Source organism: Carassius auratus, unplaced genomic scaffold (genome assembly GCF_003368295.1).
Source record: "Carassius auratus strain Wakin unplaced genomic scaffold, ASM336829v1 scaf_tig00000254, whole genome shotgun sequence".
Taxonomy (NCBI): domain Eukaryota; kingdom Metazoa; phylum Chordata; class Actinopteri; order Cypriniformes; family Cyprinidae; genus Carassius; species Carassius auratus.
In genome coordinates, this window is record NW_020523286.1 from 1004733 (window position 1) to 1032210 (window position 27478).

The following is a 27478-nucleotide window of genomic DNA, read 5'->3' on the forward strand; positions in this document are numbered from 1 at the left end:
AGCTTGTATCATTAATTTTGGCATGAACACAAGTGCAGTGTTATGTTTCACTGGCAAGCTGGGACAGAACAATCATATATTTCAGTGTTTCATATTAGGGGCTTGTCACTTAAAGCACAAAATTAACAAACGTGTTTACCACAGTGATAAACGGAATAGATTCACAGTTAAGCACTTAGAATGTATTTTTGACATTTCTCTCAGTTGTGTGTGTGTGTGTTTGTGGTTTAATCAATAGCAAATATTAAATTAATAGCAAATGTAGTTGTTTATCTTCTGAGAATTTGATTTCATAAGCCTAATTTAAATTCATAATATATTTTCAGAATGATTTTAATTTAATTTATTTAATTCATCATAATATATATCACATTTGATCATTAGAAATACAACTGAGATTCGATCTTAAAAACAAAATCACATATTGTGTGTGTGTAAACTTGATTTATTTTCAAAGATACATTTTCATATTAACATGTATTTCCCCCTCTCTGTTCTGGAATTTTTTGATTCATGGTTTTGGGAAAGTCACGTAATACTTAACCTTTTCTTGTTCACTCCGGTGTCCATCTCTTGGGTGCATTACAGCCCTTAGTGGGTGTCTGCAATGACTGCATATCACTGCAGAGGACAGCCCCTAAATGAGAGCTTTTTTAAACCTGCACACACTCCTGACTGTGAGGACACACACCTCACCACAATCCCCAGTGGGGTGTTCAGCCCTCGACCTGCTGAAATAAACAGCTGAGGATCTCTGTTTAAGTTGATGAGGTCCAATCAATTTGATTAATGAGTTGCTGAAGGAGGAATGGGAATGAGAGAATCTGCAGTGCTGCACTGCAGGAGGGAGCAGATACTGGTCAGAGAGAGACCCCTGCTGTCCGTGGATGCTGCTTTTTCTCAAAAATGGCTGTATCTGGTCAAACATTTTATGGCATAGACCTGATCTATTTTCAGGGTTTTTTTATACTCTTTTGTGAAATAAAATAATCGTTTTGTTATTTGTATAATTTTATTATTATTATTTATTTAAGTAGATGCTACTTTTTAATTTGAATAAACTAGTGATGCCATTTTTCCCCCAATGAGATGAAAAGGTAAGCAACACACAATCTGTTCAAGGCAACTCTGAACAACTCTGTATGGCCTACAGCAGTTAAAGATGTTAAATCACAACCTTGGGCATGTACTTTGGGCAACATGTTTTTTCAGCATGTCCCATATTATTCAAACAACTATACTACAAAGTATGTAAGTTCAAGGGACGTGTATGTAATGTATGTAAGTTTCATAAGACGTGTTTTCTAGGTAGGGGTAATACAGGACAAAATAACAAATCTCTCTCTGTTTTTCTAATTATAGATCATATATGTGCAGAGAGATTTTTTTTTTTTAACAAACTTAATAATTAAAGGAAAGCTATTCTAAATAATTAGCTTTATGCAGCTTGGAAAATTGCTTTTTTAAAGTGTCTTTCCCAACATCACTGGTGCCAGAGTAAGTTTCTCGCAGATCCCGTTTAGAGACTCAAACATATCTGACAATGATGCATTTGTTGAAACACCACAGGAATAAAGCTGCCATATGTTTTAGATGTTTAATTTGATTTAAATTGGGTATTAAGGTAAAAAAAATGTATTATATAAATACATTTAATCAGACACCATGCTGTGCATACGCAGTCAGTGTTGCTGTAACAAACAAAGCTTAGCATTTGTTGATATTTAGTGGAGAACAACAGCCTGGGTCAGAGGTCACCAATTAGTGGGCTGCAGTCCATATTCACATCCCAGACTGGTTCACTTTTTACAGTGTGTCCAAGACAATACTATCTTCATTCTTTCATTTGACTTGGGTTTAGTCTGTTTAATCAATTTGGCCTACTGTATTTATGATTATTATTTCATATATTGGCACCAACCTAGAAATTTACAATAAATATTCCTGAATTGCACATTGTTTAATTGCATCACCATACAAGATATTCTGTCCTAAAATAGTTTAAGTTATGATTGGCCGAACCTTTGTTGGAAAGGAAATTTAGAGATCTGGCTTCTTCAGACAAGGGGAATACCTCTTTGTGTGTGTATGTGTGTGTGTGTGTGTGTTTCTTTCTGCTTGTTTTATTAACTCAGCAGTAGTGGAGCTGAGAAAATTAAATATGAATATTCCTTTTCAAAGTGTTACTGAAATCCCTTTGTTTCGGACTACACTGTTTTTCCTTTAGAACATGACACTGAGTAATTATACAATTACAAACTCCAGAAGCTGTTCTGATAAATCAATGGATTTATTAATTTCATAACTTAGGTGTAAACCAGTGGTCTTATTATAGGTTCTTAATTAAAATATGCTAATTTGCAGGCTGTGTGTGTTATATTTATATAATTTTATTTTATATATATATTTATATAATTTTATATATTTTGTATATATACTGTTTTAGAGACCTAAAAACCGCAGCATTAATTTTTGTATTACTAATTTGTTTTCCTTGTCTTTAAAAATCTGTAATAATTCATTTAATTATTTTAATGGGAATAGTTTGAGTTACATGTTTTAGATGAGACAAAAACTGCTTGTCATGTACATTTGCATAAACACTTTACACCTGTAAGGGGCGCATATATGTTCTCCCAGGATTCATGTTAGTTTTTTAGTATTTATGAAAAAAAAAAAAAAAAGCAAACTACTTACAAATTAAAAGCATTGTTTGCCAACCTTTTTCCTGCCAGCACTACCTTATAATTATTACAGTCCTGAATGAACCCAGAATACACATGCAAATGGATTTTGTATATATTGAACAGTGTTGCCATGGCAATTTATTAAAGTAAGAGTAAAAAAGGAACCAGTAATGTTCTTATATTTGTTAAAGTGCATTATCCAAGCTCTTCAAAACTTTTAATATATGAAGAACAAGTCATTCAGAGGAAACATGCTTATTTTCATGAAATTTACAATGCATTATTGATAAAAGAAAATTAAAAACACTCTTAGACATCGATCTCATTCTACCTCAATGTGTGTGGGGTGGAGAGGTGAGAGAGATAGAGCGAGAGAGAGAGAGAGATAATTTTTTGAGAATTTATAACACATTATAAACACTTTATTACATTATCCCATAATCTCAGCAAAAGACAATGCATCATTGTCAACCCAACACAGCAACTTCTACACTGTTCAAATGTCCTCAAAATGTTCCACCTTCTTCATAGATAGATAAAAAATAAAATCATGCCTTACTCTTGCTGTTATGAGTCCTTAAAAAACCAATTCAATTATGTATTTTGAGTCTTGTAGAATCTTGTATCTAGTGTGTGTGGAGGAACAGAAGGTGGACTCTCTGTGCTCAGCCTCTTCACCTTCGGCTCACTGCGCTGCACTGCAGCTGCTGTCTGTATTCTTCATCAACATGGACCAGCAACTGACAGGAGCCAGTGCTGAAGCCCCACTTAAAATAATTCACACAGATGAGTCTTTCCAGTACATTTTTGTTCTGAAAGCGTAAGTGTGATGTTCTATATTTTTAATGTTTGCTTAACTAAATCCTAATTTGAACCCAGTCTTCAGATGTATTATGCTGACAGCATCTGTAGCTCAGCAGGGGTGGCAGACCAACACGGTCAGTATGTGTCTACATGAAAATAGCAGCTGTAAGCTACTTATTGCCTCTCTCTCTCTCTTTTTTTTTTGTGACTTATTAATGGTTTTTATAGCTTTATGCCCCTCTTGAGGAGCTAATTTACATCATAAAGAAAAATGAGTGTAAAGAATATGATTTTCTGTTTGTGTAGGTGTTCATAGTGGAGAAATCTGGCAGAAAGTCAGCTTTGGTGTCTGCTGTGGAGCCTGTGTTCTTCTGACTGTGGCACTTTACAGGTATAACAACTCTGTATTTATTCAAAAACAAATTAAAGATGCTTCATTTTGGACTAATCAAATATGGAAATATTACAAATGTTTAGAAACTAAAATTAGATAGATATCGGCTTATATGGTACAATCCATTGTGTGCGCTTATTTGCCCTGACTTTACATTAGGTTATTTTTGCCAACATCTTAAGATCATTTTGAGTCAGTCGTTGAAAGCATTAATGATATAATACAGTTGAATGTAATCTGTGGCCAATTTCAAAGGGAGTTTCCATTTTGTATGCTGGACATTTAATGTTGTGATACCTAAATTCATGAATTAAAAAAATATTATTGTGTATTATATTTTAATATGATTATGACATTATTTAGACAGAATATTATAAAATGCAAATTTTATTGTTTGAATGAGGTCATAGTAAAATTTTAATAGAGGTCATTTATTGATTATTGGCCATAACATAATAATTAATGGTTTTTCTGTTGACGAGTATTTTAATTCTGTCCATTCCTAACACAAGCACAAAGAATTCAAATGTTTGTGTTTTATTTGTAATATATTTATATTGTATATTAAGACAAAATATTATATTAAAATTATGATTTTTTGTCTAATCAATGTCAGGGTAATATTTTAATGTAATGTAAGTTGTTTATTGGTTATCGACCATAACATAATAATTAAAAGTTTATATGTATACCAACCAGATTTTAAATTTTTTTGACCCCTAATACAAGCAATAAGGATTCATATTGGATCTGGTGGTTATGACTAATCAGATTCGCTTTAACCCAATAAGTGGCCCATTATGTTTGTAGTAAATTCTTGTTTACAGACAGACAGGTGTTATAGGCATTGTAAAATATCAGTCCCAGCACAGATTTTCATTTTAGAGCAGTGAATGTGCTGGCCTGACAAATTTGCCTCTTGGGTCTGTGTGAAATGCAGGGCTATAAATGGTAGAATAACAGACTACACTGGACTGGATGTCCTATGTCAGCATCACCTGTGTCATTGTTTACGTCATCGAACATGCTGTTGGCCCAAGTGAGATCACACCAATTGCAGATGCACAGGGGGGTTTGCTGCATCCTAAGGAATACATTTCATTTCTTGTATTCCTTGGTGGGGAATGACAATAGATTTATGCCGCAGTTTTGGGGATCTTACATTAAAACCCTGGAGTGAATATGGGAGAAGTGCTTTAAAGTGGCAGTTTAACGGATTGTCAAAGCAGCACAGTGTTTCATGGAATCTCTTTTCTCACTGTCTATAAAAAGTTGACATGTCTGAACATGGTGATTGGCTCGGTTCACTGGCTCATAAACTTCACATTCGGCCGGGTCTTCCCCTTTCTAGAGGTCAAACGCAAAACAAAGTCACAGTTTTGCACCAGTTGATGCTTTTGTTAAGTTATTAAAAAAAAATAGTTCACCCAAAAAATGATCATCACTTCATAATTTTTGCCTTCATCTGTCTTGCCACACTTTCATACATCTGGGTGATCACCAAAAGCAGGAGCTTTCTGGAAAGCAGCAAGCTTTTTGCTCAGAGAAACAAGGTTGACATTGTGGTGGAGGCTGGGGACTCTGAGATCATAGAGACTGGAGGGGAAAGCAGTGAATACAAAATCAAAAACATATTTTTTCTTAATGGATAAAGGGCTGTTTACACCGGTCATGTTCTTGCGTTTGACCTTTGAATTGTTTTAATGCACTTTACATTTTTTAGTGTCTGCCTTTTCATTGTCATCTTTATTTAGGGTCTTGACAAGTAAGATTCTACAATAAATTATTATTTTATTTTTTAAATCAGGTTTAAAATGCATGTATTGTAATAACTTTTATGGATATTTTCATATGGTTTTTTGATACATTTTCAATTTAGATTCAATTTAATGACAAATGATGTAATCATGAAGTAAAATGTAATATATTTTTCTTGTAACTAAGAATATTTTATAGTAAGAAGTACAGTATTGTGTATATTCTTAAGCATTTACAATTCTTAATAATAATTTGCATTGCATATTTTACAATATTGCTGTTTCATAAAGTTCAAACTTATCCTTTGAATTACTTTTTGACCTTAAGGGTCCTTTATATAATATCTTGTGTATGTTTTATGTTTTTTGCATGTTTGTTGCATCATATGACATTGATATATATATATATATATATATATATATATATATATATATATATATATATATATATATATAATTTTGTGACATATTTTAATGAATGTGCTTCACTGCTTAATTCCATTTCTAAGAGGCAATAATACAATATTTTTTGTGTTTTTGTAAAATCAAGAAATTCTTTCTTTAAGAAATAAGAAACTTGCTCATAATATATATTTAAGGCATAGTACAGTATGTACAAAGTGCATTTGGAATACATGAATAGATTTCGACTGTTTAGAAGGTTAAGAATGCAAATGTTTATTGAAATTCTTCAGATATGATTCACAGTATTCAGTTGGGTAAAAATACATTGAAATGCTTGTATTTAAAATAGATTATCTTTCTTACTTGCAGTTACTCCCCAGGGAAAGTTCAAGTTAGCAGAGCTAATATTGCTGATATTGACGTTTGTTTGAAAAAAATCTCTTTCTCTCTCAGAGGCAAACCTGCTCAGTCTGCAGCTGAACTCCTCCATACAGACTGAGCGGAGTGATTGCCCAGCTCAGGACATTCCCTTTCACCTTGCCATTATCACACAACATTTGCTCCTTAATCTCTGCTGCAGTCAGCACATAATCCCACACATTTACATCGGTCATGTGCCCTACAAAAGCATCACTGTCCGAGATCCCTAAAAGGCCATCCTGGTCCTTTCCCAAAATTAGGTTTCCTCCAGCTGGAATGGTGTATCCTGCCCGAATGTACCGCTCTTTCCCGACCAGTCCGTTCACCCACAGTTCAACCCCTCCTGTGTGTGATGCCCAGGTAAAGCAGTAGTTTGTCCAATTGTTGGATTGGTGTTCGAATGGTAAATTTACAAACTCATCTCCGATCCAGAGACCCACTTCAGTGCCCAAAGTGATCATGAGCTCATTGTCAAGTTCCGTGGAGTAAGAAAGCACGGTAAGGTCTGGTATGGGCATTATACGGACATTCATGCAGGCTGTGAAGGATTGGAGGTTCATGGGGTGGGATAACACCACCATGGCGTAACTCTCCACATTCTTTTTTGGGAAGTAGAGGACCAGTGGAGATACATGTTGCAGGCCTTAAGGAGGAAAGGTGATGTAAGTCAATAAATAGAATCCCAGCTGGTTACATTAATTTTTATGGTATATCTGAATGTCTACAGTTCTAAAACTACAGTTGCACCCACTGCAAAAAATACTCACCTGTACTTGTAGATGATGGTCCTTGAGAGACCAAATATCAATGTCAAAGCTAATTCTAATTTAGAGATTGTTTAACAGTGTACACTGAGATTTACACATATTACATTTAAAGGGATAGTTCACTCAAAAATAACAATTATGTTATTTACTCTCCCTCCTGTATGACGTCTTTTTCCTTTGAATGCAGAATGTCTGAGCTGCTTTTATATACAATGATATGCATGGGAACCGATTGTGTTCAGCTCCAAAAAGGATGAAATACCATAAAACATTATAAAAGCAGTCCACATGACTCATACACTATATTCCAAACCTTTGAACATTTTAACTAAAACTAACAAAAATATTTTTTTTATATTTCCATTAATTGAAATTAGATCAAATAAATTGGCTTTTGCAATTTATTGAAATAAATACTAAAATTACTGAAATTAAAAAAAAAATATATAGGCTATTATTAAAAATTTGAAAAAGAAAAAACTAAAGCTAAATAACAAAACCAAAAAAGTAATATATATATATATATATATATATATATATATATATATATATATATATATATATATATATATATATATATATATATATATATATATATATTATTATTTTTTTTTTTTTTTTTTTTTTTTTTTTTTAAAGAAAAAGATTAATCTGTTCCTGTAGCCATACAGTAGTTTGTGTAAGGAACAATTCCTATTTAAGTCACTTTCCACTAAAACATTTCGCTTAACCACTTTGGCCACAATTTACTTCCATTGTATGGAAAAAGCAGCTTACATTCTGTTACAAATAATAGAAGAAACCCATACACTTTTCTTAAAGACATCAAGAATTTGGGCTATCCTTTTAAGATTTCCCTGTAATCATGACATTTCTCTTGAAAAGTTATACCTGAAACCATTTTTTTGTCCATTGACACAATAAGGCTCTCAATCCTCTTCAGCTTGGCTTCAATTTCCTCCTGACGGCAAATTCCTGCAAGAAACAAAAGAGGACAGAAGGAGAACATGCTCAGGCACTGCAGGCCTAACAAAGAGCGTTTTTCATAACTGCTGGAAAGGATGAAGCTCTGCCCTAACCTCCTTTGCTCAGGCGTGGGAGGAAAGAGGACTCCACCACTCTCTCATTCAGAGGCTGGGCTATGCGGTAGTCGTTCCACAGGGTCTTATTTTCATGGTCCATTAATGTGCTCTCCAATTTTCGGATCTGAAGGTCACCACATTAAAAGTTAAAGGAAAGCAAAAAAGATAAAAAACTTTTTCATGAGGACTTTTAGAGGCACCTGATTGTGAGAGAGTGTGATGGGCGTATCAAATACAGTCCACAGAATGCTCTCATGGCACGGCGGTGTGGTGAGAGAGCCCTGATATCTGAAAAAGTGACTCAAGTTTTCCGGAAGCATGGAGCGTACGTTCAAGTTAGTGATATTCATAGCCTGACCTGCAAAGAAAAAGAAAAAGAGAAAAATACAGAAAAGAAGTGGATATACGAGGCAGCACAGAATAAAACATTTTTGTGAAAAAAAAATTAAATTGCATTACCTGCATACTTGATGTTTGCCAGGTTTGAAACGAAATCGCTGTAGTACGTGTTCTCAAAATGACCATCCTAAACACAAAGTATCAGTATATCAAATACTGTAAATGAATATATATATATATATATATATATATATATATATATATATATATATCAATGAACTTCAAAAATATATATATGCTAAATATATAGATAGACACTGTAGATAGATAGATAGATAGATAGATAGATAGATAGATAGATAGATAGATAGATAAATAGATACTGTTATCATTTAGTGCTATTGTAAAAATATAATAGAAAATCTACATTTATTAAAAATAAATTACAAATTGTTTTATATTGTTTTTTTAACAGTAAGTTGAAACTAAAAGTGGTATTAAACTAGTGGCATGATGTTACTAGCTATAACTATAGGTCTGTGTGAAGTTGATCGAGACACTGAAGTGTAATAATTTTTAGATAAAACATTGTGCAGAGGTTTTGTGAACACACTAGCGATCAATAATAAAAACCCAGTTATTAGCCAAGCAATTGCAAAAAAAGACATTTCAACTGCACTTCATCATGCAGCAGATTAAAGTGCCTGTGGGTGTGTTACTAAAACAATGACCTCCCCCATCAAATGGCACTGGGAGCTCGTGACCTGCACACAGTCTTGTGGGAACAGAATGTCAGGCAGTAGGCCACCACACAGCGGTCTGATCAATTAACCCATTTAGTTCAGAGAATACAGATGTCTATCTTTACTCATGCTATGTGATTCAGGCAATGCGGGGGCATTTGGTGCATTTTGGTTATTTGATGTATCCCAGCTCTTTTCAGAAAAATTCACATAGACAATAATTAGCATTTTCCATTTTCATTTGCATTTTTCTTGTTCTTTGAAGATAATTTGCTTTCCCTTATTCCCATTAGAGGGCAGCACTGCACCACTATATATATATATATATATATATATATATATATATATATATATATATATATATATATATATATATATATATATAATTGTTTTTTTAAGAGTCATAAAAATACAAATATTATTCTAATTTCAAACAGGATGAACAAGATGTTTACAGCCAGTCTTACCTCATAAAAAAAGGCCAGAACTGCAAGACCATCTGGTTTATCTTTGGCCTCGTGGAAGCTGCTGTACTTATCAGAGTTGTAGTGAACAACATGCAGCTGTGACACAAGAAGTCAAACGGGAAGGTGCCAGAAATTACACTTAAAATTGAGTAATGTTAAATTCAAATCATATGTTGAGTTAAACAAGTCCATCCGTATTGCTACATTAAAGTTTTTTCAACCCTCTTGAGCAACTTAAATGCAGGAATGCTGATTATGAATCAATACAATTTATAACAGAACAATGATAACTACATATTTGTCTAAAATAGAACCTGACATAATGTACTAAGCTTTCAGGCACGTGTCCAGCATCACTTGAACGGATAAGCCTTCAACCATAGTCAATGAAGAAAACAATCCCTTAAAGCTGCGGTAGGTAACTTTTGACGCTCTAGCGGTTAATAAACAGAACTGCTTGCATTTTGCGGAAGAACATTGTAGCCGGAACTACTTCTCTCTGTTTATGTCTAAGAATCACAAAGGTACTGGGTTACTCCGCCGCGGTACCCCCGAAGCAATCTAAAATAGTCCGAATATAAACACTTATTATAGGTGCACCCTAGTGATTCAGGACAAGCTAAAAAACACGGTTTAAAAAATGGATTCATGGTGTACTCGCTTATTATATACATTTTTCTACATTTTGAACACAAACAAAGTTACAGACCGCAGCTCTGATTGGTTATTTTTTACCGGGAGCGATGGAGTTTCTGCAAATGGCAATAGGACCACTGGGAGGAGCCAGAGGAGCTTGATTTTTTCACAGATTATCTGTCTCATATTCTACTGTCAGGACATAATGACAGGTTTAACAAATATGTAAAAAATATATTTTTACAAAAGTTACCTACTGCAGCTTTAACAGCATTGCTTGCTTTATATCTTTTTATATCTAGGATATGTCTCTAAACGTATATTCATTCATGTGTTGGGCTAAAATGAATTCTGTAAATACTTCTGCCATGTAGCGGATGCCATCCACTGTGTGCTCTGATCCACTTTCCTCTAAATCCCAGCCTCCCCAGTGCAGATGCATTTGGACAGCAGTGTAGTGGTCTGGAAACCCCTTGGTAATCTTCATAGTCTGTGGCAGATTTATTTCCACTGTCAAACACAAACAAGATTGTTGACTACATTCTAAAAGTTAATCTATCCTGTTAATATTACATGGACTCAAGTAGTGAGAAGTAGCCTTTAGGAAGCATTTAATGTTAAGGGACGAAATAGATACATTTTTGGCCACTTTTTGACACGAGAAGGCGACAAATTTAAAATAACAGTTCGACATTACAATTTTAGGCAGTTTATATTAGCTAGAAAATAATAACAATTAAGAATTGTCCATTGATTTGAAATGGTTCTAATATAAGAATCCATACCAGAGTGTCCATTGTTGGTCATGCGAAAGTTGCCGCGCATTTCGTCATATCCCGTCAGCTCGAGCTGCAGCATTCCCGGATTGTAGCGCACTTTGCGCCGCTGTATGTCAATGGGAGACTGCTGGTCGCCGCCGCACTCGGGAAACTTTTCTGCCCAGTGCTTCTGGTCCACTTCTCCTTCTGTATAAAACAATGAAAGGCATTTAAGCAGAGCGCGACACATTTCACGTATACACTATAACCGCAGTCGATTATATGTGCAGCACCATCGCTTATATGTGCACAGCGCTTCAACTAGGATTGGAAATATTTCAGTGATTTTTTTTTTTTTTTTTTTTTTTTTTTTTTTTGCATATTGATCATTTGTCTAAGCATAGCTTTATTGCAAATACAGTTAAACTATGGTTAGTGTAGCAAAACCATTGATAATTGTGGTTACCATGCCTATTAACCTATTTTTTATTTTTTTTAAACCAAGGTACAACTATGACAGGTTGCACCCAAAAATGACCTTTCAATTTAGTCTACCAAAATAAATAAATAAAGTAATTAATAAATACATACAATTTTAATTAATTACAATTTAATTTTAACAAGTAAAAATCAACTGAAAATCTTTAAATTCAACCAGTGGATAGACTGTTTAATTTAGCCATAGGCCTATTTGTCTTAGATATTTATCTTTTTCTTTTTACTATCCTCAGTCTTCTTTTAATAGGCTATTTGTGTAGGTAGCCTAACCTATATGCAACATTTTTCTTCTGTGATGAGAACCAGGCTAGGCTCTCGTAGAACTACGCAATTCATTGTTATTTGACAGATTGACTTAAAAATGTGACTTTTTAGCCTACAACTGCTACAGTTACACAGACAGCAGCGAAACGATATAAAAAGGCTAAATGTCTAATATAAAAATTTACTGTAAACGTAAGTTATCGAACATTGCCTTACAAACTTATTACGCGCGCATCAGAACTCTCAAGATTAATGGTATGAATATTTGTATATAATAATAATAATAATAATAATAAGGATGCACTTGCCTGAATATGTCCATTTCTGTCCATCTATTCCAGCTGATACGAAATTCACCAATCCGGTGTATAACAGGACTACAAACAGCTCCATGCTCAGCGTGCACAGACTCTGCGTGTGATGTATGCTCTAACAGTCTCGTTCACAGGATTGTAAAGAGGTGCAGAGTGACACCCAGAATGCCAAAGGCGTGTAGTAACATGGTCATTTAGAGAAGCTTTGACGTATCGGCAAATAAATGTTTGAAGCATCTGTAGTTCTCAGGATTCACCAACTGGTCAGTCTAGTTTTGTTCAGTGGTTTCTCTTTTTTTCTTTTTCATGTTTACCTTAAGGGTGCACCTTTTTAAAATGATATTTGAATTTATATAGAATTTGCTTTTCTATAGCTGTACTTTTAATATCTAAACCAGTGCTTGAAGTGGGCCGGTACGCACCACCGGTACACAGAACCGACACTTGAGTATTTTAGTCTTTAGCGTACTGGCACTTTCTCGTGCGCACTTCTGACATGTTGCTGGTACTGAGACAAAACGTCAGTGTCTGAGTGATTAGAAAGGACACTATAAACACACTTCAGGAAGTCATTTGAAACAGGTAACTTGTTGTTAATAAATAAACCATGTTCCAAATAATTACATTAAATGATGACTGCGGTCTTAACAACCTGGAGCTGAACATGCTCAAAACAGTGGAGATGATAGTGGACTTAGGGAGAACCTTTTCTCTTTTCTAGAGAAGGGAAAACCAACAACATGTTACCTGGTAGCAAACAGTCTTGTCAATTGTTTGTCAAATTGCTGGCTAAATAAAACACCTGTCTTATGTCTCATGTTTTAATCACAAACAAAGATGTTCAACACACACTACTGACAGTTATGATAGCTGTCACGACATGTTTTTACAAGCTGTGCCAAGGGAGTGGAAAATTTAATGGAGAAACTGAGGGATAACAGAAGATAAAATGCAGTAAAAAAATATATATATTATAAATCTTACAATGGAAATTTTTATTACAAAATACTAAAGCTATTGGTTAGTAACAATGGAATATGCTGTTTGTGAATTCTAAACAAAAAAAAAAAAAATGTAAATAAAAAGCCAATGCTTAAAGGAGGGAATCGGAGTGAAGGAGCCTGGAGAGAGAAACCACAGAGGTCAATGTCACTTAGAGTTTAGTAGCTGATAATGAAGTAAAGGTGTTCCAGTTAGTCAAGGCAAGTGCTGTGCACAGCACTACTATCCATTACTCACAGAACTCTGTGAAAACATGTCTGGAGTTTGCAAAAAGCATAATAACAGTGCAGTTGCATTGAGGGAAAACATGTTGTGATCAAGATGTACCTTTTACCTAAATTCAGAGTGATATGAGGAGGACAAATCTAACAATGGCACTGCTGTGATGGGAATGTCTTTGTCAAGATCTTAATCTGACGTTGATTCTATGGATATTATACATTAAACATGACATCAAGGATGACAGTTCCTAAATTAAAATGACTACATATAACATTCATCCAAATATATAAATCCTGCAAGGGTACGCAGTACAGGAAAATAAGGGTACATGGAAGGATAAAGGTACACGGAAGGATAAAGGTACGTAAGAACGTAGGACGTAAAGGTAAGAACATAGTGTGCTATCATTCAAAGACAAAAACTGGTACAGTTAGAGGTTAATATTCTTGTACAAATTTTAATTGTCTAGGACCGTGTGATTTGTGGGTTGATTGAGAATTTAGAAATTACTATTTTTCTGTATTTTTCAGCACTAACAAGACAGCAGATTTTTTTTCTAATTGCCTCAAGCCTTGTCAGTCTTCAGTGATTTCACATGAAAACCATATTTCACTGTACCTCAGTGAAAGAAGAGAACTGGTTAAATACTATTGAACATTATTGCTCAGTCAGTGGCTGATGATACACAGGGCAACTTTTTGAGTAATGTTGCTGGGCAACTTTGGGCAACCCAGGTCCCACGACTGATATAAAGTATCAGAATTTGTTACCCATTCTCAATGGGAATGTGCCCAAGCAACATTGCTCGAAAATTTGCCCCATGTATATTCAGTTTAAGAACACTAAGTCAATCTATAGTAACAGTATGAATCTCCACAAGATTTTATAATACTTTTATAATACTCCACAAGAAATTAATACTTTTGCTCAGCAGTGATGCATCAACTTATCAAACGTTTACATTTTAAATAAATGCTTTTGAACTTTCTCCTTGTCAAAGAATCCTAAAAAATGATATCAAAGCTTTTGACAAAATATTAAGCATTCACCATTAATATGGCACTGCACAACTTTGATAAATGTTTTGTAAGCACCAAATCAACATATTAGAATGATTTATGAAGGACCACGTGACACTGAAGACTGGTTGCTGAAAATTTTGCTTTGCCATCACAAGAATAAATTGCATACTAAAGTATATAAAAATATATCGGGTATTTTGTCCATCAGTAATATTTAACAGAATTACTGTTTTAATGTGTTTTAAATCAAATAAATACAACCAACACATTTTTGAACAGCATATATGTTGTCAGGAAATCTCTATAGTAGTATATTTCTGCAAAGACAAATACAAACAAATAAACTTTTGATGCATATATATATTATAACGCCATTGTATTTCATAACCACGAAGCTCACGAACGATACAGCCTACCGCATGTCTGAGGACTTGGAGGAAATATTTTGGAAGTACTATGAGCAGCCATCAGATGGCGTACTAGTAATCTTGCATTCTTGCTCAAGGTCATTCAGTGAGGGAGGCTGCCATAGTCGAGGCGAGAACGCGCACAGCATCACTTGGACCATCGTTTGCGTTAGAGATGTGTCATTGAGAATATATTTGGTACAATAAATCATAATGCTTTCATATTGTTCCCATTTGCATATATTGTTGTGTGCTATTGAATTCCCAGAATAAAACATAACCATCTAAATACACTTCTAAAAAAACTTGATTTTCTATTTTATAAAAATTAACGCATTGACTCTGTAAAAGCTATATAAAATAAAAAGGAACATAAAGCTCTCATCTATCAAATTAATTTAAGTATCATTTAAAAAAAGTTAAGTGTGAATGAATATATATGTTTATAAACATTTTTGACAAGGGATTGTCATCATATTTTTAAATATTATAACAATAAACCCTTTGAAGCCAGTGTGCAATCGAATGTACATAATTTTATAAATCACAGTGTAAACTGAGTTTAGAATGACATAAAAGCTGCCATGTCCAATCAGTATCCGTTCACTCGTGTGCACACTCACTGTGACTCATCACTGGTAGTAGGTGATGCTTTGCACGTACTCCACAATGCACCAGTTTCCAGCATAAAACGCGAAAATATTAGAGTCAAAAAGCTTTGAACACAAGATACACTAATAAAGTTCCAGATAATGTCAACAACATGTCATTAACAACCTTGAATTAAAATAAATAAATGCTTTTAGTCAGTGAATTATAATTTCCGCATCTCTGTCGAAGGCGGAGTCTCGCCGGTTGAAAACGTGCGTTCTGCCATGCAAACTCATTCGCGTACCGCGTGAGTCGCGACTGACCAATCACGGCACGAGAAGCGCGCTCGCGCTGACCGCTTCCTTCCTGAATCCTGATGCCCTACACTTAACTGCGCCACAGCAACAGCTTCTGTCTTCTCTGCTCTCTGCACCACGGTCAGCTCTTGACTTCCCTTGCGCCGTCTAGACCAGAAACGGTAAGGCGAATGCAGGGTGTGTGTTTTAGCTATAATATTTTAACAGTTAAAAACGTTTGTCATGAATAATAAGATGTGCTAAATCAGGGGTCGTGATGTTCGAGCGAGTTATGCAATACTGATGAAGGTGATGCTGTCGTGCGATGACGTCCTCTAAAATCGGAGTATTCGGTTACTATTATCTCAACACTGCAACATTAATGAGATTGGAAAGATATGTAACTGGATACGTTATATTGTTTATTTTGTAGCTTTTAAACGTTGCAATAGATTTATTTTAGAATTAAATTTAATTATTAGTGTGACATATATTATTATCAACAAACCTTTTTTGATGGTCATCACAGATATTTAAAATCTTGAATTTGAAGCTCATTTAAATGTAATTCTCGATATAAATCTGTTACAATTTAGAGCAACATTTTCTCTGTGCACTGCAGACTGAAGGCCAGTCACTTGTTACTGTCTGTCTCAGTTAACCCAACCCACTGTGTTGTGGCCAGTGGGAAGTTTCCACAGACATTTAAGGCTACAGGATTTTCCATTGGTCCAAATGAAGTGTATGTGTTTTTTTGTTGGTTTTATATGTTAAAACATTATGTTGACAGGGCAGGAAATGATAAAGATAAGGGAAATTGGTCTTGTGATATTCATGTGAAAGTTTTTTCGGTTGCACTTTATTTTACAGTACGTGTACTTACATGTACTTATAGTGTACTTACAGTGTATTTATCTAAGAAAGTTCTAGTAATACAAGGTAACTACAAGGGTTAGGTTTAGGGGTAGGTTCAGGGTTAGTACCTAGTTATTACAGAGTTATTATAGTTATAATAAGTACATAGTATGTACATGGGGAACAGGACTGTAAAATAAAGTGCTACCATTTTTTCTTAATCTGATGATGAAAAAAATAGTTTTTTGAGATATTAATTTTTGTCTTTATGTGCAAAGAATTGTTTCCTTACACAAGAGCTTAAGCAAACAAATTATTTTAAAGAATGGCAAGGAATTCATTCATTTGAGAGATGAATAGTGTCTTCAAATGCAAAAGCATTCAAACCTTCACAAGCATAATGCTAGAGGATTTGAGTGTCATTACATGTTTTAAATGTTCTGTACAGCTGCATTTTTAGCCGAACAGGTGCTGACAGCCGAAAGGCTCAGCTTTTCTTGGCTGGAGTGGGAAATAGGCACTTGAAAAAGTCATAAAGTTAGTTTGTTCTCAACTTCTGGTGCCTGTTACTCATGTCGACTGTCAGAATGGGGTGGTTTACTCACTTTGAACTTGTTAGTCCTTTGGTGACTGCATGAACTGAAACTCCAGATCATATAAAGAGTTGATTCTGATGAAATGTGGTGAAAAAGTGTAGAACCTTCCTGATCTTTGACTCACTTTGGAATAGTTGAGTCATTTCCTAATGGGGAAATCACCACAAGGCCTTCAGTGGGACTAGCTATGACTAGAAGTTAAATTTATATTTCCATTTCTTATAAAGCATAATTATTTTACTATTTTTATATAAAAAATTGTTTTAAATAAGTTTTATTCGTTGAAAATACTAAAGTTATATTTTGTCTGAATTAACTCACCATAAAATACTGAAAACCGTGATGCGAGTTTATACATCACCACATTATAAATAAAATATTCATATTTATATTGAGATTTGCTAATGTGTTCATAAAAAAGTTATATTAGTGTTTAAGGCTTAATATAATGTAAATGTAAAAACAAAGTAAATATGCTGTAACAGTTACATTTTCCATATTTGGTCGATGTAGATGTATAAATAAAATAAAAATGAAATAAATAGACCAATAACTGATATGATACCAATACATTGTACATCTTTAACCATAAGTGTTATTTTGTGGCTGTCTGATATGTTTGTCAGCTCCAGTTTTTTTTTTTTTTTCAGAAACTGCAACATGTCCATCCTGAAGATCCACGCTCGTGAAATCTTTGACTCCCGTGGAAACCCCACTGTGGAGGTTGATCTGTACACCAAGAAAGGTATGTAATGCTAAAAATTGCAATTCTTCACAATTTAACACTTAATAACACTTCAGATTTTTTTAATACTAAAAAAGAGAATCACATATATGTATACTGATCTGATGATTCTTTCAGGAAGCTTAATCCATTTTGTAATGTGCCAGCAAATACAAAAATGGGTCCATTTTATAGATAAAAAGCATGGTCCATCACCACTGTCTCTTCAACCGCAGAGCAGTCCATTACAAGTTGAAGATCAATACAAAGCGACAGTAATTGACCTTGTGTGTGGTGTTATTGGGGCGTACAGTCTAAATGCTGTGGCAGTTTTCACATGGGTGAGCTTCTGAGCTGCTCTCTGCTTATTCAGGCCCTCATGTTGGTGTCCAATAGCATATAGTCGACATATCAGGTGGTAGGTGGTTATAAATAGCTGAAGTAATGCATACCACTTGGATTGCAATGCTATAGTGTGGTGCTTTGCACATGAACACAGAAAGTAATTCTATTCAAGTTTGGGATCAGAAAGATTTTTATTATGTTTATTATTATAATTTAAATAAATGAATACTTTTATTCAGAAAGAAAGTATTAAATTAATCAAAAGTGAGAGTAAAGTTTTTTTTGTTACTTTCTATTCATCACAAAAAATTATTATGATTATATTAAGTTGTATTAAGCAGCACAACAGTTTTATTTCCTGCTGAAAATTAAGCTCTGTCATCACAGGAATAAATTATATTTTAAAATAGGCTACATTATAATATTTAAAACTTATTTATAATAATTTAAAATATAATAAAATAAAAACACAGTTATTTTAAATTGAACCACAACAGACTTGTTGCCTAATCGGATCTCATAGTAATGTTTTGATCATTTGCAACAATGCTTAAAAGCATATACTTGATTTTGTAACTTTTTGTCCTTTCCCCAAGGCGGTGCCTTGTCCTCTAACACATGCCCAGAATTTTAATTATGTTTAGTGAAAGACAATTTTGAAAGATTGAGGCTGGCAAGAGAACATATATGTAGAATATCTCTTCTGCCAGATTGTATTGAACAGAGAGGGAGTTGGCTTACTTTGCCAGGTTCGTCTTTGAAGGTGATGAATGCGGGGGGTTTTATAGGGATTGTTTTATATGTAGAAAGTTTATTCATCTTCTGCTGATGTTCTTGTACTTTTCCGCTCAGTCCCAGATGTATGAAAACAAATGGAGACAACTCAACCAAACCTAATGTGTCTGTGTGTACTTGAGCGCAGCGTAATGGATGTGTTTTGATTAGTATGAGGACTGGAAAAATACAGCTTAACTTCTAACTAGTCCACAATTTCTAAGATTTTGATTAATTAGATTTGCAAAACAATTAATATAAATGATTGGATCAGTCTGTGATGTATTAACACAGATATGTAACAAAGATCAAAACTAGGCATTATTGCCTGTTGTATAGGTTTGGATTGGTGGAAATGATTGGTTAGGTACAGACTTATTATGTAAGAGTTGATGTGTTTCTGGTTAAGCTTTAAATCCGTTTTCAACTTCACGCTCTGGCAACCGACTTATGCTGAGCTGATTGAATATGCATGTGCAGATTTGCCACAATCTGAGTCAAAATATGCCATCTTGTAGTGCATGTGTGCCGCCTTAATCAGGGGGTGTCCCTTTCTCTCAGGAGGTTACATCACTAGAGGAAACCCCCTTAACCTCACTTTTTAACACGAGTTTGGGTGATTAAAAAATGCCTTGAGGTACCATGCTTGTCAATTGTTTAATCAATCGATTATTTTTTCTTTAAAGATATGATATAGCATAGACTGACATGTGGTATGAGATCTTTTTTTTTTCTTTGTGATTCTGTTGCGTAATGTTTTTGCATTAAGGATTTGTGTCCAACCATTCCTCATATGGTAGACCAGCTGTGACGTCAGTGGTTCTAGAAGGAAATTCTGGAGACAGATTTCTGCAAATCTAGGCAGGGTTGTTTGTAAATTATTAATAACCATTCACAGGTTTCCATGTATTTATTGTTCAACAGGTCTCTTCAGAGCTGCAGTGCCCAGCGGCGCTTCCACTGGCATCTATGAAGCCCTTGAACTCCGTGACAATGACAAGACACGTTATCTGGGCAAAGGTTTGTATTTCAGAGATATAAGAATAGTTTTATTCAACAAGGACCCATTAGATTATTCAAAAGTGTTTTTATTGTATTTTCATCAAAGGATCTTGAAGAAAAGTTTCTTGAGTATATTAATATTCATTGGAATGATTTCTAATGGCTGCTGAAAAATCAGCTTTGCTTAAAATTATTATTATTTTTAAAGTGTAATAATATTTCACAGTACTGTTTTATTGTGTTATTGATCAAACAAAAAGCATAGACTTCTTTCAGAAATGTTAAATAAACTCTTACTGACCACAAACCTTTTAACAGTAGCGTATAAAAATAAAATAACATTTTCTATGTGAAAACTCATTTTGTATCATGCTCGATTTGTAATGTTTTACAAATATACATAATATCATGTATATTTCATACTTCATAATAACATCCAGAAAAAATCTGAATGAAATTAAGAATATACTGCATTTATTTATCTTTAAACCTTCATTTCTTAATTTCTGTGACATCCATCATTTCCTCAGTTTTTTTTTTCAAGGGTATCATCTACACCTCACTGTTTCTTTTCTCCTCTCATCCTCTCTTTCTTCTGCCATCTTTTCTCCTCTGTCAGGGGTGAAAAGAGCTGTTAAATATGTAAATGAGTTCTTGGCCCCTGCTTTGTGTAATCAGGTAAATTAGCGTGTGTATTAACTGAAGTGAGGAACTTAACCCCTTTTGATAAAGCACAGAAGCAGCATGAGCCTTTTTTGAGTTTGCTTTGCCGACTAACCCCGGCAGGTATTTGTAGATGATCACAGACGTTCTCATTGACAGTAAAGCAGCTATCTGCTCTGTGATCATCTAGTCATGTCTGCTCTGCATGTTCATCCACTCCTTGGCCTGGGTCAGTGATGGTCTGCTTGTGTTCCTGCAGGTGTCTCAAAAGCTGTTGAGCATATCAATAAATCAATTGCACCTGCTCTGGTTAGCCAGGTAGGAATATTTGTTCTTTGACTAACATGATAATGTATACTGTCGATGAGTTGTGGTTATTCATAATATATAAAAGAGGCACTGAAAGATTATCTGAGAGAATTAGATAAGTTCAGAGCCATGATTATAAGTGGTAAGTGTCTTGTGGTGAATATTAACTAACCTCTGGAATAAAAAAAATAGCGTTTTGTCATCTCTAAAGATAATTCTAAAGATAAAAACCTCCCACTAATCTCACAATGCTGTGAATGCTGTAATGTTGCATTTGTTCTATGCTAAAAGAAGTTTGTGTGAATGTCAAACTCCTTGAATTATGATTGATGTTGCCAGTAATCTATCTTTTCTGCTTAAACAGAACGTGTCCGTCTTGGACCAGGAGAAGATTGATAAACTGATGCTTGATATGGATGGCACTGAAAACAAGTGTAAGCATATTAATATGATTAAGTGTTTCATTATAGTTATAATTCCTTCGGTTGCCAGAACAGAATTTATTCACGTTATGAAAGTGTAATTTTTCACAGCTCTTCACGCCGGCTTATAAACACTCTTAAATACGCATCCATTATTTTAATGAATGTGCTCCCTCGAATTCGCAGCAAAGTTTGGTGCCAATGCCATCCTGGGCGTTTCCCTGGCCGTGTGCAAGGCTGGTGCTGCAGAGAAGGGCGTCCCCCTCTACCGCCACATCGCAGACCTCGCTGGCAACCCAGAAGTCATCCTCCCTGTCCCTGTACGTGCTCACAATAATAACCTGAATAATTATCAGTCTTTACTGATGTACATTATAATGTTTAACTGGTTTCCATCCACCTATATGATGCAAATTTTGCCATATATTTGTTTATTCTGTAAATAAAGCAAAATCCAAACACATTTACTAAATCAGTTCTTAGCTGTGCATCTAAAAATGAATGTGACTTGCCCTGAACAAGTCATGTGATTGAATACATCAGAACTATTTGTGCGCTCAGTACAAGTTGAAATCATAAAAAAAATTATTATAAATATTATAAGCTAAAGTCAGCCACAATTGCTGCACACTTACCTGCATCTCTGTCTGGAATAAATGCCCAATGACATAAACCAACATTACTGAAAGATGCAGACTATGACGCACTATAAATAGAGTGTCTGTTTTCAAAGGCCTTCAACGTTATCAACGGCGGCTCCCACGCTGGAAACAAGCTGGCCATGCAGGAGTTCATGATCCTGCCTGTCGGTGCTAGCAGCTTCAAAGAGGCCATGCGCATTGGTGCTGAAGTTTATCACAACCTGAAGAACGTCATTAAGCAGAAGTACGGCCAAGATGCCACCAATGTGGGCGATGAAGGTGGCTTCGCTCCCAACATCCTTGAGAACAAAGAAGGTGAGAGTCTGGAGCTGTGTGATAACAGGTCTAGATGTAGATCTGCCTCAGATTTTTAAGAATGTAAATACCACAGTAATGCCACCATAAATATAAAACATATTCACGGTAAAACATACTTTGGGAATTAAATGTAAACTATCCGTTTGATCTTAGAAATGATTTACATTCATAACCAAATACATTTTTTAGCCACTGGTAAGCAAACAAGTGATAAGCGCTAATAAAGCAATATGGTAAAATATATAGAGACAACACTTGAGATAACTAAAGGAGTTATTGATTATAGTTATCTTGATCATAGATAACTGGGTTTACAAACATGTCCACTGAACAACAAAATTTTTGAGTTACTATGAATCATTACCAAAACTTGCTCAGTCCTTCAAAACTAATTTCAATCAAAAAACAAATGGTTTTCATTTGAAGATCTGCTGCATTGGTATAATTGAATTGAAGCTAGTGAAGTTCTGCAGCTGAGGCCAACTCTCTGGTGAATTCTGGGAATGCGCATGACCTTAGTGTTGCCTGCAATCACAGCCATAACATCAGCCTATTTCAGAGAAAAATAATGTAGAGACCTTCACATCTAATTGGATTACTTATTCTGTGTATGTCTAAATATTTATCCTGTTCTTTACCCATATTATTTGTTATTTTTACAATTAATTTAGTTGATGTAGGTTAAAAGCTTACGTCTAATAAGCATAGCACCATGAAATATATATTTTCAAGATGCATTTATGTTCAAACAAAGTACAAATCAATGCCTGAACTGATTATTTGGCTGTAGCTAATATAAACTGCAGAAATATTAATGGTTTGTTATGAGTAATTACAGCTGTTTGGGGCATTTGATATGAAAGACTTTTGGGAAGTTAACATTCGGCATTGAATGTTTGGATATTAAATACTGCATTAGTCAGACTGCAGAACCATTAAAATAAACTAGTGAAGGCAAGGGTAAGATTTAATAGTGTAAAAAAAATGTAAGTGAAACCTAAAACATATACTTTACCTATATACATTTTATCCAAAAAGCCTTATGTAAAAAAAAAAAAAAAAAAAGAAAAGAAAAAAGATGCATCAACTTCATATGTTTTTCAGCTCTGGAGCTGCTGAAGAATGCCATTGGCAAAGCCGGCTACACTGACAAGATTGTGATCGGCATGGACGTGGCCGCCTCTGAGTTCTACAAGGATGGCAAGTACGACCTGGACTTCAAATCACCTGATGACCCCAGCCGTTATATCAGCCCTGACCAGCTGGCTGACATCTACAAGAGCTTCGTCAAAGATTATCCTGGTCAGTGTCCCTGATCTTTAGTGTCACTGTATGTGAGAGTCTGATACACTACTACAGTCCTCAGACGACCGGTGACAACTGCTTAGTGCGAATCTGAAGTCAGAGTATCTATGTAGACAAATTATGTGATTATATAAACATGAAACAAATGTAATTAATAGTAATTTTAGTAATAATAATAATCTAGTGCAGGAACTGGTGTTAAACCTTATTGTAAAATGTTACCAAAATGCGTATCCTTATCTAAGTGTCTTTACCCGAACACAAGTTCTTCCCTCGTGTCTTTTGGGTATCTTTAGATCACCAAAAATAGGCAGAGGTATTTGAAGAGATCCAGCAGTGAGTGAAACCCTGCTCTGGGGGTGAGAGTTTTAACAGGGGTCATTTAACCCCCGAGAGGCCAGTCAGCAGTTCTCCAGACTTACAGAAGGAACATTATAAGGACACTGAAGACTGGAGTAATGACTGTTGAAAATTCAGCGTTGCCATCACGGGAATAAATTAATTTTTTAAATATATTCAAATAGATAATAGTTATTTTACATTTAGCATTTAAATTAGCACCTTTAGCATTTTTGCTATGTAACAATCCTTTATTAAAACGATAGATAGATAGATAGATAGATAGATAGATAGATAGATAGATAGATAGATCTGAACTCCTTTAACTGCAGTTCAAATCAATAAAGTTCCATCTTTTGCTCCTCAGTGGTCTCCATTGAGGATCCATTTGACCAGGATGACTGGGAGGCCTGGAGCAACTTCACTGCCAGCACTGACATCCAGGTGGTGGGTGATGACCTCACGGTGACCAACCCCAAGCGCATCGCTAAAGCTGTGTCTGACAAGGCCTGCAACTGCCTGCTGCTCAAAGTCAACCAGATCGGATCCGTCACCGAGTCCCTTCAGGCGTACGTATTTCTGATGTCTCGCACTGTGGATGTGGATATTTTTACAACTAAAGTTTAGGTTATTGTGTTTTTTTTTTTTTTATGTAATGTGTCTTCCTTTGTTTAGCTGTAAGATGGCCCAGTCTAATGGATGGGGTGTGATGGTCAGCCATCGTTCTGGAGAGACAGAGGACACCTTCATCGCTGACCTTGTGGTCGGACTCTGCACTGGCCAGGTATAAAGCTTGCCAAGCACCGTCTTATCCAAGGCTGGCCAATGCTGTGTAGGGAATTGCAAAGTAAACTGCCTTTTTTTCTCTCTCTCTCTCAGATCAAGACTGGTGCTCCCTGCCGGTCTGAGCGCCTGGCCAAGTACAATCAGCTGCTGAGGTGAGCGCTTGCATTTGTACATCATTACATTTTTATACAAGCTCTTTGCCTGGAATAGTTTATTCTGATTGGTCAATAGTTGCATTACGCAGTCAAATATTTTTTTAAAGAAATTAATACTTTTATTCAACAACTATTCATTAAATTGATCAAAAGTAGAGACAAATTATAATCTTAAATTTAATTGCAAATAAATGCTGTTCTTTTGAACTTTATTCAGGTTTTCCACAAAAATATCAAATAGCATAACATTTTCAGCATTGATAGTAATAAATGTTTCCCGTGCAAATAGAAAAATTACTATAAATTGTTATCATTTTTCACATGTTTTTATTGTTTTTTTACTGCTGTATTTTTTATTTTTTTTTACAAATAAATGAAAACCTAGTGAGAATAAGAAATAAATCCTACCAACCTCAAACTGTTAAATGGTTCAGTATTTCTTGTTCATTTAAAAACTGAAGAGATCCATGATTTATTTTTCCTGCATAGTTTCTTTTTGCTAATCCTTACATCTCTAATAAATAACATTAAGTACCAGTCTGCATGTCTTAAGTTGTTTAAAGTGAGTGAAATTCCCAGATTGATTTTGACATTGTTTGACGTCTGCAGGATTGAGGAGGAGCTTGGAGACAAGGCTCGTTTCGCTGGCCAGAACTTCAGGAGGCCCATCTGAAGTGGCGGCCCGTCTTCAGTCTTAGTGTGTTCATTGTGCTTACTCTCCCACACATAAAGCCACACAATGCCAGCTCCTGTAGAATGGAGAATAGATGGAAACGCAGTGAATTCAAAGGTCCAGATCTGTAGTCAATAGCACAGAATACTGCTCTCCATGATAGCCCTTGTCCCCATCCACATCTATGCTTTGCTTTCCAAATAGCATCAGTCCTTTATTGTGTCTCTGTTTTGTGTGAGAAAGCTTTGTTTAGCTTCTTGTGAGTTGTAGTGATTCTGGTGCTCCACAGAGTATTTTAGCAAAGAACTAAAGCTGTTCACTGTGCTGCGGTGTGCAGCCTGAGTATGTGCATTGTGTTGCTTTTGAGAAGTGTTAGTTCTATATGCGTGGCATAACAAATAAATGATCCCTATTAAAATAGAAGCGTGTGGGTAAAGCTTATATTATATATTTATCTACTTTGTAATTTGCCAATATATATATATATATATATATATATATATATATATATGTATGTGTGTGTGTGTCTATATATATATATATATATATATATATATATATATATATATATATATATATATATATATATATATATATAATTATGCATTTACATCATCAGTGGGTGAGGCTTATATTTATCTACTTAACACACAGTAATAGTGTATAAATCCATTAGACATACTAATGCATTTACATTATCAGTTCAAATAATAAAACATCAATAATTCACAAAAAATAACAAAGACATAGAGAGTTGGGTTGGGCAAGATTAGAGTCTGACAGCAGAGATCATTCTTTCATTTTACTTTCAGCAAAACAAACCAACAGGGAGAATATATCTGCAATTTAGTATCAAATAGGTCGCACAGACTGCTTTTTCTGACAAGCAATCAAGTAACATTTCAGCGTTTCTAATAAAACTAAAGCCCTGTTGAGTTTGGTTTGAAAGAACAGGTCAGAATATGAGGTACTCAAACAGAGCATGAGTGCCAGGACACAAGGTTAGTGACCCAGTCATGACAAATTTGAAAACAATCCCAGAATATTCCCATCTTAAAATTGCGTTTTTTAACCCTAGAAAAGTGAGAGAAAATAATCAATACAGTGATTGTAATTTTGGTCAGCTAGAAGTTAGGAAAATCCTAATCTGTTAGTCACAAACTACTGAAAAAGTCATGGCAATTAATAAAGTCTAAAAGTGATATGGAAAGGTTATGGAAATTCATCCAAGGTCTTACATGCACATTAAGCTTACAGAAAGTGCACCAATCAAGTATTAAAGATAAGAAAATTAAAACCATTACATATGTATTATTAAAAATACATTTTTATACTAAAGTTCCGCACAGAAACCTGAGAAAGACTCTTTCTTAACGATCTGTCACTGATCAAACATATGACGGAAATATGAACACAACCCTGGAGCAACAGAAACAGAAGCGCCACCCAGTGGTCGTGTCAGTCATTACTCAACAGAGGAATTTAACAGTATGACAGACACGGGTTTGACTACCTGTGCTCGGATTTGCTGTTTCCGCGAGTGATTAACTTTGTCTTCAGGCGATTCTGTTATTTCAGTATATATGTATACTTCAACGTTTCGAGAAAGAAACGTTAATAGTTCTACCACTGAAACGCTTGTGTGGAGATCGTGTTTTATCCCGCACTGCCCTCTGCCGTTGTTTTAGTATAATGC

The 27478-nt window shown here is 34.9% G+C and overlaps 2 protein-coding genes across 3 annotated transcripts; one reads left to right on the forward strand and one right to left on the reverse strand.

Annotated features, from left to right (window-relative positions):
- Positions 1 to 6299: 6299 nt before the first annotated feature.
- Positions 6300 to 13237, reverse strand: LOC113068890 (carbonic anhydrase 6-like). Its single transcript, XM_026241801.1, has 9 exons — positions 12330 to 13237; positions 11287 to 11466; positions 10863 to 11011; positions 9866 to 9961; positions 8776 to 8842; positions 8517 to 8674; positions 8314 to 8440; positions 8126 to 8209; positions 6300 to 7110 (listed from the first exon to the last, which is right to left on the reverse strand). Exons 1-9 carry the CDS (start codon positions 12412 to 12414, stop codon positions 6497 to 6499), a joined length of 1560 nt encoding a protein of 519 aa, XP_026097586.1. The 5' UTR covers positions 12415 to 13237; the 3' UTR covers positions 6300 to 6496.
- A 2664-nt stretch (positions 13238 to 15901) lies between these two features.
- Positions 15902 to 26205, forward strand: LOC113068891 (alpha-enolase). 2 transcript variants are annotated; one of them, XM_026241803.1, is made up of 12 exons: positions 15902 to 16057; positions 17977 to 18071; positions 20094 to 20189; positions 20791 to 20849; positions 21508 to 21577; positions 21752 to 21885; positions 22299 to 22521; positions 23629 to 23826; positions 24536 to 24737; positions 24844 to 24952; positions 25048 to 25106; positions 25719 to 26205. In XM_026241803.1, exons 2-12 carry the CDS (start codon positions 17987 to 17989, stop codon positions 25780 to 25782), a joined length of 1299 nt encoding a protein of 432 aa, XP_026097588.1. In that variant the 5' UTR covers positions 15902 to 16057; positions 17977 to 17986; the 3' UTR covers positions 25783 to 26205. The 2 variants fall into 2 exon arrangements, with proteins under 2 accessions (XP_026097588.1, XP_026097587.1); XM_026241802.1 differs by lacking the exon at positions 20791 to 20849 and adding an exon at positions 21094 to 21152.
- Positions 26206 to 27478: the final 1273 nt, after the last annotated feature.